This window comes from Stegostoma tigrinum, chromosome 40 (genome assembly GCF_030684315.1).
Source record: "Stegostoma tigrinum isolate sSteTig4 chromosome 40, sSteTig4.hap1, whole genome shotgun sequence".
Taxonomy (NCBI): Eukaryota; Metazoa; Chordata; class Chondrichthyes; order Orectolobiformes; family Stegostomatidae; genus Stegostoma; species Stegostoma tigrinum.
In genome coordinates, this window is record NC_081393.1 from 5,230,065 (window position 1) to 5,248,628 (window position 18,564).

Sequence of the window (18,564 nt, forward strand, 5' to 3'; positions counted from 1 at the left end):
TATCCCACTCAGACCCATATCACACGATGAACAGAAATTGAGTTGTAATTGCCTCTGATGAAACATCACTGTATTTGTAACCCTGCTTTCTTCCCGCAAGATAGTGCCAGGCCTGCTGAGTTTCAGATTTTGCAGCATACTCACTGGATAGACAGGATTGCTCGTCACTTCAGTCCCATCCTTCAAATAGTGTGTCTCTGAGTAGTTCTTTGCAATGAGCTGCCTGCGAGGAGGAAGGGAAAATGTTCACTGGTGTGGAACAATGCTGTGATACAATGTGTGTGCACCTTTCGCGCGCACGTCTAAAACTGCCGACTGTTACCACACACACCAACAAGGTGTCTGATTTAGTCCCTCACCCATTGGGTGAAGTGGACACATAAGACAACACTTACTCATTCTTTTCAAGATACACAGCACGCTGCTTGCCATCCACGGTGACCTCAAACTGAACAACCGAAGGGTGAAGACCCTGCCAAAGGACAGACAACAAAATTCAACTCAATGGCTAATTCCCCCACTTGCATGCTATCATCTCCCCCACGTTCAAAATTCATCAGCTCATGCTTTCTGATTCCAGATCAGTCTCCTTCCAGGACACACTCATCTCAATTCCCACTTCTTCGTCCATGACAAGAGCCAGGTCCCTACACTGTCAGTACATCAGCCTCAGTACTGGGAACCAGAGTGACAGTGTGTTCCTGTCAGCTCCCAGAATTACCCCTCTGACACTATCTCCCCCGTGTTCCTGTCTTCTCACACAGTTACCCCTCTGTCACTATCCCTCCCGTGCTCCTGTCTTCTCCCACAGTTACCCCTCTGTCACTATCTCCCCCGTGTTCCTGTCTTCTCACACAGTTACCCCTCTGTCACTATCCCTCCCGTGCTCCTGTCGCCTCCCACAGTTACCCCTCTGTCACTATCCCCACTGTATTCCTGTCTCCTCCCACAGTTACCCCTATGTCACTATCCCCCCTGTGTTACTGTCAGGTCCCACAGTTACCCCTATGTCACTATCCCCCCTGTGTTACTGTCAGGTCCCACAGTTACCCCTATGTCACTATCCCCCCTGTGTTACTGTCAGGTCCCACAGTTACCCCTCTGTCACTATCCCCTCAGTGTTCCTGTCTCCTCCCACAATTACCCCTCTGTCACTATCCCCCCTGTGTTCCTGTCTCCTCCCACAATTACCCCTCTGTCACTATCCCCCCTGTGTTCCTGTCTCCTCCCACAATTACCCCTCTGTCACTATCCCCCCCGTGTTCCTGTCTCCTCCCACAATTACCCCTCTATCACTAACCCCCCTGTGTTCCTGTCTCCTCCCACAATTACCCGTCTGTCACTATCCCCCCATGTTTCTGTCTCCTCCCACAATTACCCCCCTGTTACTATCCCCGCTGTGTTCCTGTCTCCTCCCACAATTACCCCTCTGTCACTATCCCCCAGTGTTCCTGTCTCCTCCCACAATTACCCCTCTGTCACTATCCCCCCTGTGTTACTGTCAGCTCCCACAATTACCCCTCTGTCACTATCCCCCCTGTGTTACTGTCAGCTCCCACAATTACCCCTCTGTTACTATCCCCCCTGTGTTCCTGTCTCCTCCCACAATTACCCCTCTGTCACTATCCCCACTGTGTTACTGTCAGCTCCCACAATTACCCCTCTGTCACTATCCCCCCTGTGTTACTGTCAGCTCCCACAATTACCCCTCTGTCACTATCCCCCCTGTGTTACTGTCAGCTCCCACAATTACCCCTCTGTCACTATCCCCCCTGTGTTACTGTCAGCTCCCACAATTACCCCTCTGTTACTATCCCCCCTGTGTTCCTGTCTCCTCCCACAATTACCCCTCTGTCACTATCCCCACTGTGTTACTGTCAGCTCCCACAATTACCCCTCTGTCACTATCCCCCCTGTGTTCGTGTCTCCTCCCACAGTTACCCCTCTGTCACTATCCCCCAGTGTTCCTGTCTCCTCCCACAATTACCCCTCTGTCACTATCTCCTCATGTTCCTGTCTCCTCCCACAATTACCCCCCTGTCACTATCCCCCCTGTGTTCCTGTCTCCTCCCACAATTACCCCTCTGTCACTATCCCCCCTGTGTTACTGTCAGCTCCCACAATTACCCCTCTGTTACTATCCCCCCTGTGTTCCTGTCTCCTCCCACAATTACCCCTCTGTCACTATCCCCCCTGTGTGACTGTCAGCTCCCACAATTACCCCTCTGTCACTATCCCCTCGGTGTTCCTGTCTCCTCCCACAATTACCCCTCTGTCACTATCCCCCCTGTGTTCCTGTCACTGGATAAAATTTCATTCAATCTGTTGATGCTCCTGATTCAGACCATTTTTCCTGAACTCATGCTGTTTGTGAGCCGTGTGCTGTTTGTGGGTCTCAGGCAGTACCTCACTCGATCGCTTGTGCTTTGTGTGGATCCTCCTGGGGATTACCACCTGGTAACTGTGAACATCAGCGAGTTTGGAAGCTGCTGACCACACTGCAAACACACAACAGAACATTGATCAGACTCAAAAACACACAGAGTGAAGTCTCAGTGGGGAGATGGTTGGGTCAAGCGTACAACGGTTGTGATGAGGTCAGGCAGTGGGAGCCCTGAGGATTCCTGCTTGGGGCTGTTCATCCGGTCGAATCAGGGAGCCCAGTCTGACTTAAAAGAGTGAATGTCGGGGATATTGAGATGATGAATACTGGGCTCAGGGAGAGGCGGTGCTGTTGTCCAAGGCAGTGTACTTGTAAATAAAGGGTGACTGTGGATGGGGTGCCACTCTCTGAGCCGTTATTTCAGGATGTGCCTGTGGCACGTGTGTGAAATGTAATGCTGGTGGAATGAAGAGCAGGTTTGAACATGGCCTGTGCAGCTTTGGGAAGAGTAGGTCCTAAGACTCCTGCCCCAGCCAAACAATCACAGCATGGCACGGCATAGCATGGTACAGCCTGGCACAGCACATGGAACAGCACATCACATCATGGGATAGCATGGCACAGCACAGCCTGGCACAGCTCAGCCTGGCACAGCATGGCACAGCTCAGCCTGGTACGTTATGGCACAGCACATCATGGCACAGCGCAGCATGGCACAGCACGGCATGGTACAGCATGGCACAGCACAGCCTCGTACAGCACAGCATGGCACAGCACAGCCTGGTCCAGCACAGCATGGCACAGCACAGCATGGTACAGCACAGCCTGGCACAGCCTGGTACAGCACATCATGGCACAGCACAGCATGGTACAGCCTGGTCCAGCACAGCATGGCACAGCACAGCCTGGCACAGCACAGCCTGGTACAGCACAGCATGGCACAACACAGCCTGGCACAGCACGGCCTGGCACAGCCTGGTACAGCACATCATGGCACAGCACAGCATGGCACAGCATGGCATGGCACAGCACAGCACTGTCCAGCACAGCAGGGCAGAGGAGTAAAGAGAATGGTGAGAGTCACTGTGCTGGTCCCCATCAATGGACCCCAACCACTCTCCCAAAGCAAATGTCCGACTTCCTTCAAATGATGGAGGGACCTCACAAACAGGAGAGACAGGAGATAAGTCAGTTCGGCCCTTCCAGCCTGCTCTCCATCACTCAATGGCCAATACTGCTAATCGGCAACTCCACGTTGCTGCCTGCTTCCCCAGGCACCAACAATGCACCGGTCCATCCTGGCCTTTCGTATCTGCAATACTGGAGACTGCAGGACACCGAAGGCCTACAGCTCTTGGGTGTTCTACCCATCGCAGATCCAAATATGGTGGGTGTGCGTGTGGGAGGGGGTTTGCTGCTGTGAGAGAGTACTCTCACCCTCCCCAGGCAGGGAGCAAACTCCCCCTGACTGCCTCACCATGCCACCCCTGAGCCCAGGCTGGTTCAGTGTGAGTCCTTCTCTTTCGCTGAAACTCCAGGAGGATGGCGCAATACACACAGTCTCTTGCCAGAGGACAACCTTTACTCCCCAGGAGCCAGACAATAGAACAATGCTGGAAAGGGTACATCAAGTTCATGATTTATTTCTTCAAATGATCTCAACAGTCAGAATATTCAAGCGTTTATCAGTCTGGTGCCATGTTACACCATGCACTCAAGGTACACCCTGTAGATATGGATCACCATAGTCTCCCATTTACTGATGACTAACAAAGTTAGGCTCAATCCCCCACTCTCTATCCCCCATTCCCCTCAATCCCCCACTCTCTATCCCCCAATCCCCTCAATCCCCCACTCTCTATACCCATTCCCCTCAATCCCCCACTCTCTATCCCCCATTCCCCTCAATCCCCCACTCTCTATCCCCCATTCCCCTCAATCCCCCACTCTCTATCGCCCATTCTCCTCAATCCCCCACTCTCTATCCCCCATTCCCCTCAATCCCCCACTCTCTATCCCCCATTCCCCTCAATCCCCCACTCTCTATCCCCCTTTCCCTTAAAACCCCCACTCTCTATCCCCCATTCCCCTCAATCCCCCACTCTCTATCCCCAATTCCCCTCAATCCCCCACTCTCTATCCCCCAATCCCCTCAATCCCCCACTCTCTATCCCCATTCCCCTCAATCCCCCACTCTCTATCTCCCATTCCCCTCAATCCCCCACTCTCTATCCCCCAATCCCCTCAATCCCACACTCTCTGTCCCCAGTCCCCTCAATCCCACACTCTCTGTCCCCATTCCCCTCAATCCCACACTCTCTGTCCCCAGTCCCCTCAATGCCTCACTCTCTGTCCCCTATTCCCCTCAATCCCTCACTCTCTGTCCCCTATTCCCCTCAATCCCTCACTCTGTATCCCCCATTCCCCTCAAACCCCCACGCTCTATCCCCCATTCCCCTCAATCCCTCACTCGCTATCCCCCATTCCCTCAGCCCCACACTCTCTATCCCCCACTTCCCTTAAATCCCCACTCTCTATCCCTCATTCCCTTAAATTCTACACTCGCTAATCCCCATTCCCCTCAATCCCACACTCTCTATCCCCCATTCCCCTCAATCCCCCAATTGCTGAAATCCCCCACTCTCTATCCCCCATTCACCTCAATCTCCCACTCTCTATCCCACATTCCCCTCAATCCCACCCTCTCTGTCCCCCATTCCCTTAAATCCCCAACTCTCTGTCCCCCGTTCCCCTCAATCCCCCACTCTCTATCCCTGATTCCCTTAAATCCCCCACTCTCTATCCCCCCTTCCCCTCAATCCCTCACTCTCTATCCCCAATTCCCTTAAAAACCTCCACTCTCTATCCCCTATTCCCCTCAATCCCCCACTCTCTATCCCCGATTCCCTTAAATCCCCCACTCTCTATCCCCCATTCCCTTCAATCCCCCACTCTCTATCCCCGATTCCCCTCAATCCCCCACCCTCTATTCCCCATTCCCCTCAATCCCACTCTCTGTCCCCATTCCCCTCAATCCCCCACTCTCTATCCCCGATTCCCTTAAATCCCCCACTCTCTATCCCCCATTCCCCTCAATCCCCCACTCACTATGCCCGATTCCCCTCAATCCCCCACCGTCTATTCCCCATTCCCCTCAATCCCACTCTCTGTCCCCATTCCCCTCAATCCCACCCTCTCTATCCCCCATTCCCCTCAATCCCCCACTCTCTGTCCCCCATTCCCCTCAATCCCTCACTCTCTATCCCCCATTCCCCTCAATCCCCCACTCTCTATCCCCCATTCCCTTAAATCCCTCACTCTGTATCCCCCATTCCCCTCAATCCCACCCTCTCTATCCCCCATTCCCCTCAATCCCCCACTCTCTATATCCCTAGTTCTCAACTTTGTCAAGGATTTATCCTGCTAGACCTTTCACTGGCTCTCTGACCCGCTGTCACACTACAGCCTGAATGTGAGAGGTTCACTGTGCTGGGGTGTTTCAGTCGTTTTTCATTCTGTGATCACCTCCTGTCTAAATTCTCTGTCTGTCAACTCTTGCCACCATTGAGCCCAGTTCCTACACCAACTGAACTCCAGTCCAGCCATGCTCCAATCTCCTTTACATTGTCTCTGTTTAGGACAGACTTGCTCAGACACACAGGGCCAGTTAGTGTTGTGTCTAGTGACCCGAGGCTACAGATACAGCATTGCACACCAGTCACTGCTAACAGTTCTGGATGTGACAGGGCTTTAGGAACACTCTGCACAGTCAGAAGCTGCAGGGCACCACAGTTTATCTGCAAAGTCCCAGGGGCAGGAAGAAGGGGTGTATGATGCCAGGCTGATGGCATTTAACAATACGGGAACTTAGTGCTCACGCTGAGCTAGCAACGCCGCTGCAGACACCTACTTCAACTGGACTCCCACTACATCGCTCACTCATTCTCTGACTGACTGATGGCAAAGGTGTCAGTGAGGCTCTGATAGCCAGCGCAAAGAGGCTGAAAGAATCCACACTTACAGGCAGCCACTCACAAAACCCAAAGCGCTGACTGATCAAGTGGCGAAGTCACTCAAAGACAGGTTCAGGCTTGGCTCGGTGATGCCGATGCAGCCGAATAGCAACGCCACCGTCGCTCCTCACCATTTCAGCTGGTAGTGACTTCCTACAGTCAAAGCCTGAGCTCTCGACGCGAAATTGTCAAAACAAACTCCAGGTTACTCCGTAAATTCACTTGCAATTATTCCGATCAGCAGGGTGTCACTGAGCCCAGGGGTAGGGGAGGAAGACTTACCGGGCTCTGCTGTAACCAAACACAGCAGCAGAAAACGCAGTAAAGAGCTGGAGTCACCCATACTGCACCCGTCAAGGAGGAAACAAGCAGGATCGAGTTTCTCCTGGGCTGGTGGATCCCTCTCAGTCTCTGCTTCCTGATTCTGCAGGACCTGCCGTTTGTTCCAACTCGCAAAGCGAGGAGGAGTAGGAGGAGGAGCAGTCTCAATTGTGCAAGGAAAGAATAATGTTTTAGTCAGAGTGCTGGAGGTGACAGTCACAAACTTTCGTAAGCCAACGTTGCAAGTTCAGAAGGCAACATTCGATTTCGGGACGCAATCAGGTCCGCTCTGCTGTCGTTGGGCATTAAATTGTGGCCCTGAGATAACGCGGTGTGGAGCTGGAAGGACACAGCAGGCCAAGCAGCATCAGGGGAGCAGGGAGGCTGACGTCTCGGGTCTACACCCTTCTTCAGAAATGGGGGCGGGGAAGGGGGATCTGAAATAAATAGGGAGAGGGGGGGGGGGGGGAGGTGAATAGAAAATGGATAGGGGAGAAGATAGGTGGAGAGGAGACAGATAGGTCACAGAGGCGAGTTTGGATCCAGTAAAGGGGAGTGTAGGTGGGGAGCTAGGGAGGGGATAGGTCAGTCCAGGGAGGACGGACAGGTCAAGGAGGTGGGATGTGGTTAGTAGGTAGGAAGTGGAGGTGGGGCTTGGGGTGAGAGGAAGGGATGGGTGAGAGGAAGAACAGGTTAGGGAGGCAGAGACAGGTTGGACTGGTTTTGGGATGCAGTGGGTGGAGGGGAAGAGCTGGGCTGGTTGTGTGGTGCAGTGGGGGGAGGGGACGAACTGGGCTGGTTTTGGGATGCAGTAGGGGAAGGGGAGATTTTGAAGCTGGTGAAGTCCACATTGATACCATTGGGCTGCAGGGTTCCCAGGTGGAATATGAGTTGCTGTTCCTGCAACCTTCGGGTGGCATCATTGTGGCACTGCAGGAGGCCCATGATGGACATGTCGTCTGAGGAATGGGAGGGGGAGTGGAAATGGTTCCAGACTGGGAGGTGCAGTTGTTTAGTGTGAACCAAGCATTTTTTGGACAAGGACCTTCCAGCTATCACCGCCCCCCCCCACCCCAATCCCGTGGCATTGCTGCCTGCTTGCCCCAGCAGCTCGGTGCCCTCTCATAGTCATATAGCACAGAAACAGACCCTTCAGCCCAACCAGTCCATGCTCACCGCAATCTCAAACTAAACTAGTCCCACCTGCCTGCGCTTGGCCCATATCCCCCCAAACCTTTCCTATTTGTGTACTTATCCAAATGTCTTTTCAACGTTGTAGCTGCACCCACGTCCACCCTTTCCTTAGGAAGTTCATTCCACACGTGAACCAACCTGTGTGTAAAAACCTTGCCTCTCGTGTGTTTTTGAAATCTCTCTCCTCTCACCTTAAATAAAAGGGTCCCCTAGTCTTGAAATTCCCCCCATCCTGGGGAAATGATAGCCACCATTAACTCTATCCCTCATTATCATACAAACTCAGACCAGGTTGCTTCTCAACCTCCTACGCTCCAGTGAAAAGTGTTCCAGCCTACCCAGCCCTTTCTTTGTAACTCACACCTTCCATATCTGGCAACAGGAGAATCACAGAGGCCATTCGACCCATCAGGTCTGCAGCCAAAATGCATCCCACCCAGATTTACCATCCCCACCTTATCTCTGTCAGGTCATCCAGTGACCCGTAACTGCCTCCCCAGAAGGCAGGGGAATGAGTCATAGAAACAGACCCTTCTGTCTAGGCTGACCAAGTTCCCCAAACTGAACTCGTTCCATGTGCCTGCATTTGGCTAACGTCCCTCTATGCCTTTCCTGCTCTTGTACCTGTCCCAATGTCTTTTAAATGTTGAAACTGTACCCACATCCACCACTTCCTCTGGCAGCTTGTTCCGCCAGAGAAACTCTGTTGTGTGAGGAGGTTTCAAGCCTTGAGCTGTAGCAACGAGGGCAGGAGCGCACTCAGCTGAGGAAAATGAAGCGGAGCGGTGCCAGATGTTGGATTCTCCCGGAGTATGGGCGTCCTACCTGTGGGGTGCTTGAAACTGATGGAAACAAAGAGTGGGAGTTCCACATTCCAAGAGAGGTAAAGCTGGATGCAGGGCAAGCAAAGGGAGGAAAGCAGGGAAAGAGAATGTCTCCAGTTCAGACACTGAACTGGGAAGAGCACCCAGGTCAGAGGAGGTAGCTTCCATCATGCAGCTTCTGGCTGTTTTCAGCTGCCTTGACAGAAAATATTCAGCCTGGAGTCTGGTTACTAGTGGTGTGTCTCAAGGATCTGTTTTCGCTGTTTGTCGTTTTCATAAATGACTTGGACACAGGCATAGGTGGATGGGTTAGTAAGTTTGCAGATGACACTAAAGTTGGTGGAGTGGTGGACAGTGTGGAAGAATGTTGCAGGTTGCAGGGAGACTTGGATAAACTGCAGAATTGGGCTGAAAGGTGGCAAATGGAGTTCAATGCAGATAAATGTGAGGTGATTCACTTTGGGAAGAATAATAGGAAGGCAGAATACTGGGTCAATGGAAAGATTCTTGGTAGTGCAGATTTGCAGAGGGATCTTGGTGTCCATGTACATAGATCCCTGAAAGTTGCCACCCAGGTTGATAGTGCTGTTTGAAAGGCTTAGAGTGTGTTAGGCTTTATTGGTAGAGGGATTGAGTTCCAGAGCCATGATGTCATGCTGTAACTGTACAAAACACTAGTGCGGCCTCATTTGGAATATTGCGTGCAGTTCTGGTCGCCCCATTGCAGGAAGGATGTGGAAGCATTGGAAAAGGTGCAGAGGAGATTTACCAGGATGTTGCCTGGTCTGGAGCACAGGCCCTATGAAAAAAGGCTAAGGGACTTGGGTCTGTTCTCATTGGACAGAAGGAGACTAAGAGGGGATTTAATAGAGACATACAAGATGATCAGAGGATTAGATAGGGTGGACAGTGAGAATCTTTTTCCGAGGATGATGACTTCAGCTTGTACGAGGGAGCATAGCTACAAATTGAGGGGTGATAGATTTAAGACAGATGTCAGAGGCAGGCTCTTTACTCAGAGAGTGGGAAGGGCGTAGAACGCCCTGCCTGCCAATGTAATTAACTCAGCCACATTAGGGGCATTTAAACAGTCCTTGGATAAGCATATGGATAATGATGGGATAGTGTAGGGGGAGGGGCTTAGATTAGTTCACAAGTCGGTGCAACATTAAGGGCTGAAGGGCCTGTTCTGCGCTGTATTGTTCTATGTTCTATGTTGACACTTCACGCCCTTTAACACTGTGCAGCTGAACCAGCCAGAGGGCTGTCACCGGACATGATTTCCTTCACTGAATAGGCTCTCAGGGCCACTTGGTTTCACCTTGGAAAGGAACACTGTCTGGCACAGCCTCAAACAATGCAGCACCTCAGCTTGGCCAGAGTCTCAGAGTGTGTCAGCGTTATAGGCAGCCGTTTCAGATGACCAGTCCCAAGAAGGAGACCAAGAAATGACCTCTGACAGAGGCAAGCTGTGAATCGACAAGAGGGGCCAGTGTTGTCGAAGTCTCTGAGGGGTTGCAGCAGGTCACATTGGGAGGAGGTGGGGGGGGGGGGGGGGGGGTGGAAACGTGAGACTATTGTGGGGAATTTGACCAATGAAAGGATCCTCACAGCGTTGAGATGTAACTTGATGGGCAGCCACAGTAGGTTGGGGCAGGGCCTGATGGGACTAGGACGTGGATTTGGATGAGTTGCCAGATGAGTGGTGCAGCTCAGTTGTAGGTTGTAAGTACATGAAAACACTGAGTGAACAACCGCCTCCGAGAATGATGCTGGTTTATCTGCCATGCTCTGTCTCACAGCAACACACCTGGAAGGAACACACTCATGATATTATCACTGCGTTGCGGACTGTGATCTGAGACGAGAAAGATCTCGGTCCCCATCTTACTGAGAACACCGGAAGCTGGTATTAATATCAACTCAATCTTTCGGCACAGCCTTACTCACTGCCAGTTCTGAAGATACACAGGAGCGAGGTGAAGAGTCAGAGCTGAAGGTTAACAGCCCAGCACTAAACATGCGGCAGATCATGAGGGCAAGACTGATTGGAATCAGCAGCAGTTTCTAAAAGAAGCAAATCCCAGTTATGACTAGATGTTAAGGTGAGATTTCATTCCATTGTGTTGTAGCTTCATTGGGTCAGTGCATTGAGTACAGGGGTTGGGAAGGTCATGTTGCATTGTACAGGATACTGGTTAGGCCACTTTTGGAGTACTATGTGCAATTCTGGTCCCCCTGCTACCGAAAAGGTGCTGTGAAACTTGAAATGGCTCAGAAAAGATCGCTGTGGCTGGAGGGTTTGAGCTATGGGGAGAGGCTGAATAGGCTGGGGCTATTTTCCCTGGACCGTCAGAAGCTGACGGGTGTCCTTAAAGAGGTTTATAAAATCATGAGGGGCATGGGTAGAATGAACAGCCAAGGTCTTTCTTCTAGGGTAGGGGAGTCCAAAACTAGAGGGGCATAGGTTTAAAGTGAGAGGGGGAAAGATTTAAAGGGACCCGAGGGGCAACCTTTTAACACAGAGGGTGGTGCATGGATGGAATGAGCTGCCAGAAGTGGAAGCTGGTACAGTGACCACATTTAAAAGGCATCTGGGTGGGTACATGAATAGGAAGGGGTTAGAGGGATATGGGCCAAATGCTGGCGAATGGGACAAGATTAATTGGTCGGCGTAGAGTTGTACAGCATGGGAAGTTGGACCGAAGGGTATGTTCCCATGCTGTACAACTCTATGCCTCTATGAATCACACAGTACATGAAAGGCCCTTCAGCTCAGTAAGTTCTCCCTGGCCAGAAACCTACCACTGGGCCCACTTTCCAGCACTTGGCCCCTAGCCTTGAATGTTGTGACATTTCGAGTGCTGGTCTGTCACCTTTATAAAGATGGTGAGGTTTCCCTCCTGCCACTACTAGACATTCCATGTGCTGGTGACAACCAGCAGAGTGCTTCAACGTACCCCTGAAACTTTGAATTGAAGCCCTAAGATCACGGAATCCCTAGAGCGTGGGCAGAAACGCAGCTATTCTCTGAACCTGAGTTCAGCAATGCTGCAGGCGATTTAAACATTCTTACATACAAAACAGGTTATCCTGGCTGTTGTCTCTCCTCCAAATCTTGAATTTTAAAAGATACAAGTGGGTGGAGGAAATTAACGAATGCGGAACAAGCCTTTCAATGTGGGAAACCACCAGAGAATGCAAGCTGAGATAACACCGTGTGAAGCTGGATGAACACAGCGGGCCAAGCAGCATCAGAGGAGCGAGAAATTTTCTGAAGAAGGGTCTTGACCCAAAAGGTCAACTTTCCTGCTCCTCTGCTGCTGCTTGGCCTGCTGTGTTCATTCAGCTTCACACTGGGTTATCTCGGATTCTCCAGTTTCTACTATCTCTAGAGAATGCAAGCTGATGTGGGGGGAATATAAGCAAAAATTCTCACAGAAACAGAGATATTAGAAGCAGGAGTTGACCATTCTGTCCTTCCAGCCTGTTCCACCAGTCAATAGGATCATGGCTGATCATTCAACTCAGCCCCATTTTCCTGATGTCCCCACCCCCCAATATCCTTTGATCTCTTTCGCCCTAAGATCATAGAATCCATAAAGTGTGTGCAGAAGCCACTCAGCTCACATAGCACTCTGAAGGGCAACCCAATCCCTGTATATCCCACGGCTAACCCACCTAGCCTGCACATCCTTGGACACTGTGGGCACTTTCCCAAGGCCACATCTTTGGACTGTGGGAAGAAGCTGGACCGCCCGGCGGAATCCTATGCAGGCACAGTGGGGAATGTGCAAACTCCACACACCTGAGGCTGGAATCAAACTCAGGTCCCTGGCTCTGTGACATTGCAGTGCTAAGCACTGAGCCACTGTGAACTCTGAACCATATCGAACGCCTTCTTGAAAATATTCAATGTTTTGGCCTGTGCTGCATTCCGTGGACAAGAATTCCGCAGGCTCCCTACTTCCTGGACAAAAACATTCCTCCTCATCTCAATCCTAAATGGCCTCCTCAGCAATTTTAAACTGTGACCCCTGGATCTGGACTCCCTGGTCATTGGCAACATTCTTCCTGAGTTGGCCCTATCCAGTTCTGTGGGAGGTTTGATGGTTTCTACGGGATCTCCCCCATCCTCCTCTTTTTCTTCTCAGGTTTTTGTTCTCAGAAGGGGACCCCTCTGGGGAAGGCAGGTCCACAAAGGTGAGGAACATGGCAGGGACCCAGGGCCTCATGAGATGCGACCTCAAGCAAATATTGTCCTCGCACACAACACTGATACATCCTCCTTGTGTGTGGAACAAAGCTGTTGCTCAACATGTCTGTACACTCAGAGTGCCCTCCTTCCCACCTCCAGATCAATGTGTTAGCTCACACACATTCTTGTTGATTGACAATGGCCTGCCTTTAGATAGAGAGGCAGGAGTGCACTAATTCCTGAGGCACATAACAACTTTGTAGGCTATGTAATAGATCAGTATCGGGATATGAAACATTTCCTGCCACAGTCAATGATCTCGATTTCACTGTGAGACAGCCTGAGGATTCTTCCATTCATATTTTCCACAATACCAGGGACAATTGGCTGGCAAATTCAACACTATGTAATTGATCAGGGAAATGTCAGAACACTATTGACTTGATAATATGACAAGGGAATTCCCACTATAAACAACCTGAATCATACAATCCCTACAGTGTGGAAGCTGACTATTCGGCCCATTGAGTCCACACCGACTCTCTGAAGAGCAATCCACCCAGACCCACCACATCTCTGTAACTCTGCATTTCCCAAGGCTCACCCACCTAGCCTGCACATCCCTGGACACCACGGGCAATTCGGCATGGCCAATCCACCAAACCAGAATGTCTTTGGACTGTGGGAAGAAGCTAGAGTTGGCCCATATTGTCAGCTCACTGCAGGAAAATTTTTGTAATGTTGCCTCTTTGTGTCATCTCAAGTACAGAGCATCTCGGTACAGGATACTTCATTATTTGTTACAGATATAACATCGAACATAGAACAGTACTGCACAAGGCAAGCCCTTCGGCCCACTATGTTGTGCTGGCCTATTATCCTACTCCAAGGTCAATCTACCCTACATTTTACTATCCTCCATGTGCCATCCAAGAGTTGCTTAAAAGTCTCTCAAGCATCTGACTGCACTATCACTGCCATTCTACTTGGAGAGAATCATAAATAAAGCTTCCGCTACGAATAAAGGATAAAGAAGCTTTCTTTGAAAAAGTACCAGCACTTTAGTGTTTTAACCAAGTCTGTGCTGACTCTCAGACTGCCAGGTCGACTGTATTGGAGATGCTGGGCGTCAATCCTGGAGGTCTCGCTTACAATCCAAGGATCCCACTGCCACTCCTGCGCCAGCCTCCCCTCCACATGTCTCCAGGACTCACCTGGACTTGTCGCCCCCATGTTGGCCCCTTTTGTTCTCTAGCATTCACCTCCAGTACATTAAAGGTGAAAGTTTGAAATAAAAGAGAAAGAGCAGAATCGCAGAGGGGAGGTGAGAGTGACAGCCCTTGATATCAAGGCTGCATTCAACCGAGTGTGGCATCAAGGAGTCCGAGCAAAACTGGAATCAATGGGTGTCAGGGGCAAACTCTCTGCTGTTTGGAGTCACACATGACACATAGGAAGATGGTCGTAGCTGTGGGAGACCAGTCATCTCAGCTCCAGGACATCTCTGCAGGAGTTCCTCAGGGTAGTGTCCTCAATCCAACCACCTTCAGCTGCTTCATCAATGACCTTCCCTCCATCATAAGGTCAGAAGTGGGGACGTTCACCAATGAATGCACAATGTTCAGCACCATTCGTGACTCCTCAGATACTGAAGCAGTCCACGTGCAAATGCAACAAGATCTGGGCAATATTAGGCTTGAGGCTGAGAACATATATTCAAACCAGAGGCTATGACAATCTCCGATAAGAGACAATCTAACCAACACCCTTTGACATTCAATGGCGTTACCATCACTGAATCCCCCACTATCAACATCCTGGGGGTTACCATTGACCAGAAACTCAACTGGACTCACCACATTAACAGAGTGGCTTCAACAGCTGGCTAGAAACTGGGAACACTGCGGTGAGTAACTCCCCTCCTGACTCCCCAAAGCCTGTCCACCATCTACAAGGCACAAGTCAGGAGTGTGATGGAATACTCCCCACTTGCCTGAATGGGGGCAGCCCCAACAGCACTCAAGAAGCTCGACACCATCCAGGACAAAGCAGCACCCCCCCCCCCCCCCCCCCACTTTATTGGTGCCACATCCATAAACCGTTGCTTCGTCCACCCCGGACGCTCAGCAGCAGCAGTGTGTACTGTCTACAAGATACATTGTAGAAATTCACCAAAGATTCTCAGCCAGCATCATCCTGACTTGGAAATATCTCACCGTTCCTTCACTGTCACTGGGCCAAAATCCTGGAATTCCCTCCCTAAGGGGCATTGTGGGTCAACCCACAGCATATGGACTGCAGCGGTTCAAGAAGGCAGCTCACCCCCACCTTCTCAAGGGGCAATTAGGGACGGGGTAATAAATGCTGGGCCCAGCCAGAGATGCCCACATCCCACAAATGAATAATTTAAAAAAAAGAACAGGTGAAGCAGAGGAGCTCACCCTGCCACTATCTTGATACCATAAAGCCAGACCACCCACACAGAACACGGGGAGAATGTACAAACGGCAAAACGACAGTTGCCCGAGGGTGGAATCAAACGCGGGTCCCCAGCACTGTGAGGCAGCAGTGCGAATCACCGCGCCAGCGTGCTGCCCTGAAGGGGCACTTAGCTCTTTAAGTTCCTCAGTTATGTTCCCCTGCTCAGCATTCAACTGATAAAGGCAGGGGCCAGCCGCCCTGTGTGTCATACAATTTCGTTGACACAACTGCAGAGGTCTTGACAAGTCTCGATCTGGACTCTTAGCCGACAGTGAATCTGAACTTCTTATATACTCAGGTGATGTGGGCTGGGCTACCTTTTGTTGCCCATCCCTAATTGCCCAGAGGGCAGTTCATTGCTGTGGGTCTGGAGTCATGTGTCAGCCAGATTGGGTAAGGATGACGGTTTCCATCCCTAAAGGGCATTAGTGAGCCAGAGGGGTTCATTTTCCCTGATAATTGACGTGAGTTTCCTGGTCATCATTGGGCTCTTAATTCCAGGATTTTCCTTTCCTGAATTGAAATTCCATCATCTTCCAGGGCAGGGTTTGATCTCGGGTTCCTGGGTCCCCAATTTTTAGCGAGTCCAAATTCCATCGCAGCGTGATTTGAACCAGGTCCTCAGTCGCTGGGTCTTGAGGTGAATAGTTTAATGATAATACCACTGGGCCCACCATGAGAGACCAAGCGGAGTGGTACTCAGGAACACTTGCGCAGGTCACTCTCATGCCAGCAAGGCAGCAAAATCTGGTCCCAAGTCCTCACCTGCTGCTTGGGCCCGTCCCACAGAAAAGAAGCCAGCAACAGCACAGGTTAGAGACAAAAATGAAGAACCGCAGATGCTGGAGTCAACGTTGACTTCTCCTTTCGTCCAGATGCTGCCTGGCTTGCTGTGATCACAGCAGCACAAACTGCCTCAGAGCCTCAAACACTCTGATAGCTTTTTGCCGGTCCAAACACCTACAGCTGCTATCCATTTCCTGCGCAAGGTGAGCCAGAGATTGCAAAAACCGTCTTGTACCATCTCATTCCAGACTCCCCACAGAAGCAAAAAGCTGGCCTTACGTGAGAAGAGCGCATTAATCAGGAGACTGAAAGGTGAGCCGGTCTGACGTTGCTGGCTTTGACCCAGCACCCTGGGCTGGAAAGCTGGGATCACAAGTGCACGGGCTGTGTACAGATACACACATCTCAGATACCTCGGCATTTCAGCGGGCTGGGAGCTAAATAGCTTAAAGCACAAGAAAAAGCAATGACCACAATACCACAAAAGAAGACAAAGGGCTGCAGATACTGGAAGGCTGAAACCAAGAGACAACATGCTGCAGAAGCTCAACAGGTCTGGTGACATCCATTGAGAGAAAGTAGGGAAAGGGTCACTGTGCTGAATGCAGTGATTCTGTTTTCCTCTGTACAGCGCTGCCAGAGCTGTTGAGTTTCTCCAGTGATTTCTGGGCTAACATTCCTCTTCGCAAACTCAACGCCGTGGGCTCAGAGATGAGGACAGACTCCGAGGACGAAGCATGTACACACATGCTGAGGCAAGACATGAGAAGATGCACACATGAGCCTGAGTGTGCTTATCGAACAGCATAGACATATGAGTGTCTCTGTGTGTATCTCTGAGATAGAGAGAGAGAGAGAGAGAGAGACAACAGGCATGTGTGAGCCTGTCAGTGTTTGTAGCATGCTTCGTGACATGGGCACACACCATCAGTAAGGGCTACACAGACATTGAAGATTTGGGCGACCACCAGGAAGATTGAGTAAGTACAGGAGGGTAGTGCGGGCAGATTCCTGTGGCCATTCCCCTCTCCAACAGGAATATCGTGTTGGATACTGTTGGGGGTCCTGGTATCTCAAGGGAAAAAAGCAGCAGCAGCAGAAGCAGCTAGATCAGTGGCACCCCCGACTGTCACTTCTGCACAGCGGGCGGAATCAAAGTGTAGGCGAGCTCGGACAGGCATCTCTGTGGACGCGAGCAGGACAGCAGGGTTGTGTGGTGCCGGGGTCAAGGATGTCTCTGAGCGGGCACTGAATACTCTGAATGGGAAGGGTGAGCAGCCAGAAGTTGTGGTTCACATCGGCACTAGCGACACAGGCAGAAGGAGAGATAAGGTCCTGCAAAGGGAGTACAGCGATTGAGGTAGGAGGTTGAAACACAGGGCCCTGTAGCGTTGTAATCTCGGAATTATTTCCTGCGTTACCAGCCAGTGAGGCTAGGAGCAGGATGATTGTATGGTATATATGTAGCTAAAGAGCTGGTGTAGGAGGGAGGCCTTCAGGAATGTGGTTCATTGGGATGTTGTCTGAGGCAGGTGGGACCTGTCCAAGGAGGATGGGCTCCAGCTAAACTGGAGAGACACTAATTGGATGGCGGGGAGATTTGCTAGTGCCACTCAGGAGAGTTTCAACGCGAGTGGCAGGGTGGCAGGAACCAGAGTGGGAGGTCAGCAAATGAAATGACCAAGAAGGAGTCAGAGACTGATGGTGTGTGCCCAGATCACGGTTAGGAGGAAGAACAGAGAGGGAAGGGAAAGTTACTGATTAAACGGGGACTGGCAGTCAGGGCTGTCTTTGTTTCAAATTGAGAAAAATGACAGATGAACTTAGAGCTTGGATTAATAAATATGTCTATGATATTGTAGCTATTACGGAGACTTGGTTGAGAGTGTGTGTGTATGTGTGTGTGTATCAGTGTGTGTATCAGTTTGTGTGTGTATGTGTGTGTGTATGTATGTGTGTGTGTGTGTGTATATCAGTGTGTGTGTGTATCAGTGTGTGTATCAGTGTGTGTGTATGCGTGTGTGTGTATATCTGTGTGTGTGTATGTATGTGTGTGTGTGCGTGTCAGTGTGTGAGAGAGAGTGTGTGTGTGTGTGTGTGTGTATCTGTGTGTATCTGTGTGTGTGTGTATCTGTGTGTGTATCAGTGTGTGTATCAGTGTGTGTGTGAGTGTGTTTGTGTGTGTGTCTGTGTCTGTGTGTATGTGTGTGTGTATCAGTGTGTGTATCAGTGTTTGTGTGTGTATCTGTGTGTATGTGTGTGTGTGTGTATCTGTGTGTGTATCAGTGTGTGTGTGTGTGTGTATCTGTGAGTGTGTGTGTGCAAGTGTGTGTGTGTGTATCTGTGTGTGTGTGTATGTGTGTG

General features: G+C 50.7%; 1 protein-coding gene and 1 long non-coding RNA gene across 2 annotated transcripts in view; one reads left to right on the plus strand and one right to left on the minus strand.

Moving 5' to 3' along the window:
* Positions 1-7,084, minus strand: part of LOC125447955 (zinc metalloproteinase-disintegrin-like crotastatin) — a 66,062-nt gene extending 58,978 nt beyond the window's left edge. Inside the window, exons 1-4 of the mRNA XM_059641128.1 lie at positions 6,679-7,084; positions 2,407-2,498; positions 396-472; positions 145-223 (exon numbers count right to left, since the gene is read on the minus strand). Coding sequence (XP_059497111.1) covers positions 145-223; positions 396-472; positions 2,407-2,498; positions 6,679-6,739 — 309 coding nt within the window. The 5' untranslated portion in view covers positions 6,740-7,084. The remainder of the gene's footprint in view (positions 1-144; positions 224-395; positions 473-2,406; positions 2,499-6,678) is intronic.
* A 1,024-nt stretch (positions 7,085-8,108) lies between these two features.
* LOC132206640 (uncharacterized) lies at positions 8,109-18,023 on the plus strand. The gene is made up of 4 exons (XR_009443071.1): positions 8,109-8,794; positions 10,676-10,840; positions 13,740-14,839; positions 16,449-18,023. It is a non-coding gene; the product is annotated as an uncharacterized LOC132206640 (long non-coding RNA).
* Positions 18,024-18,564: the final 541 nt, after the last annotated feature.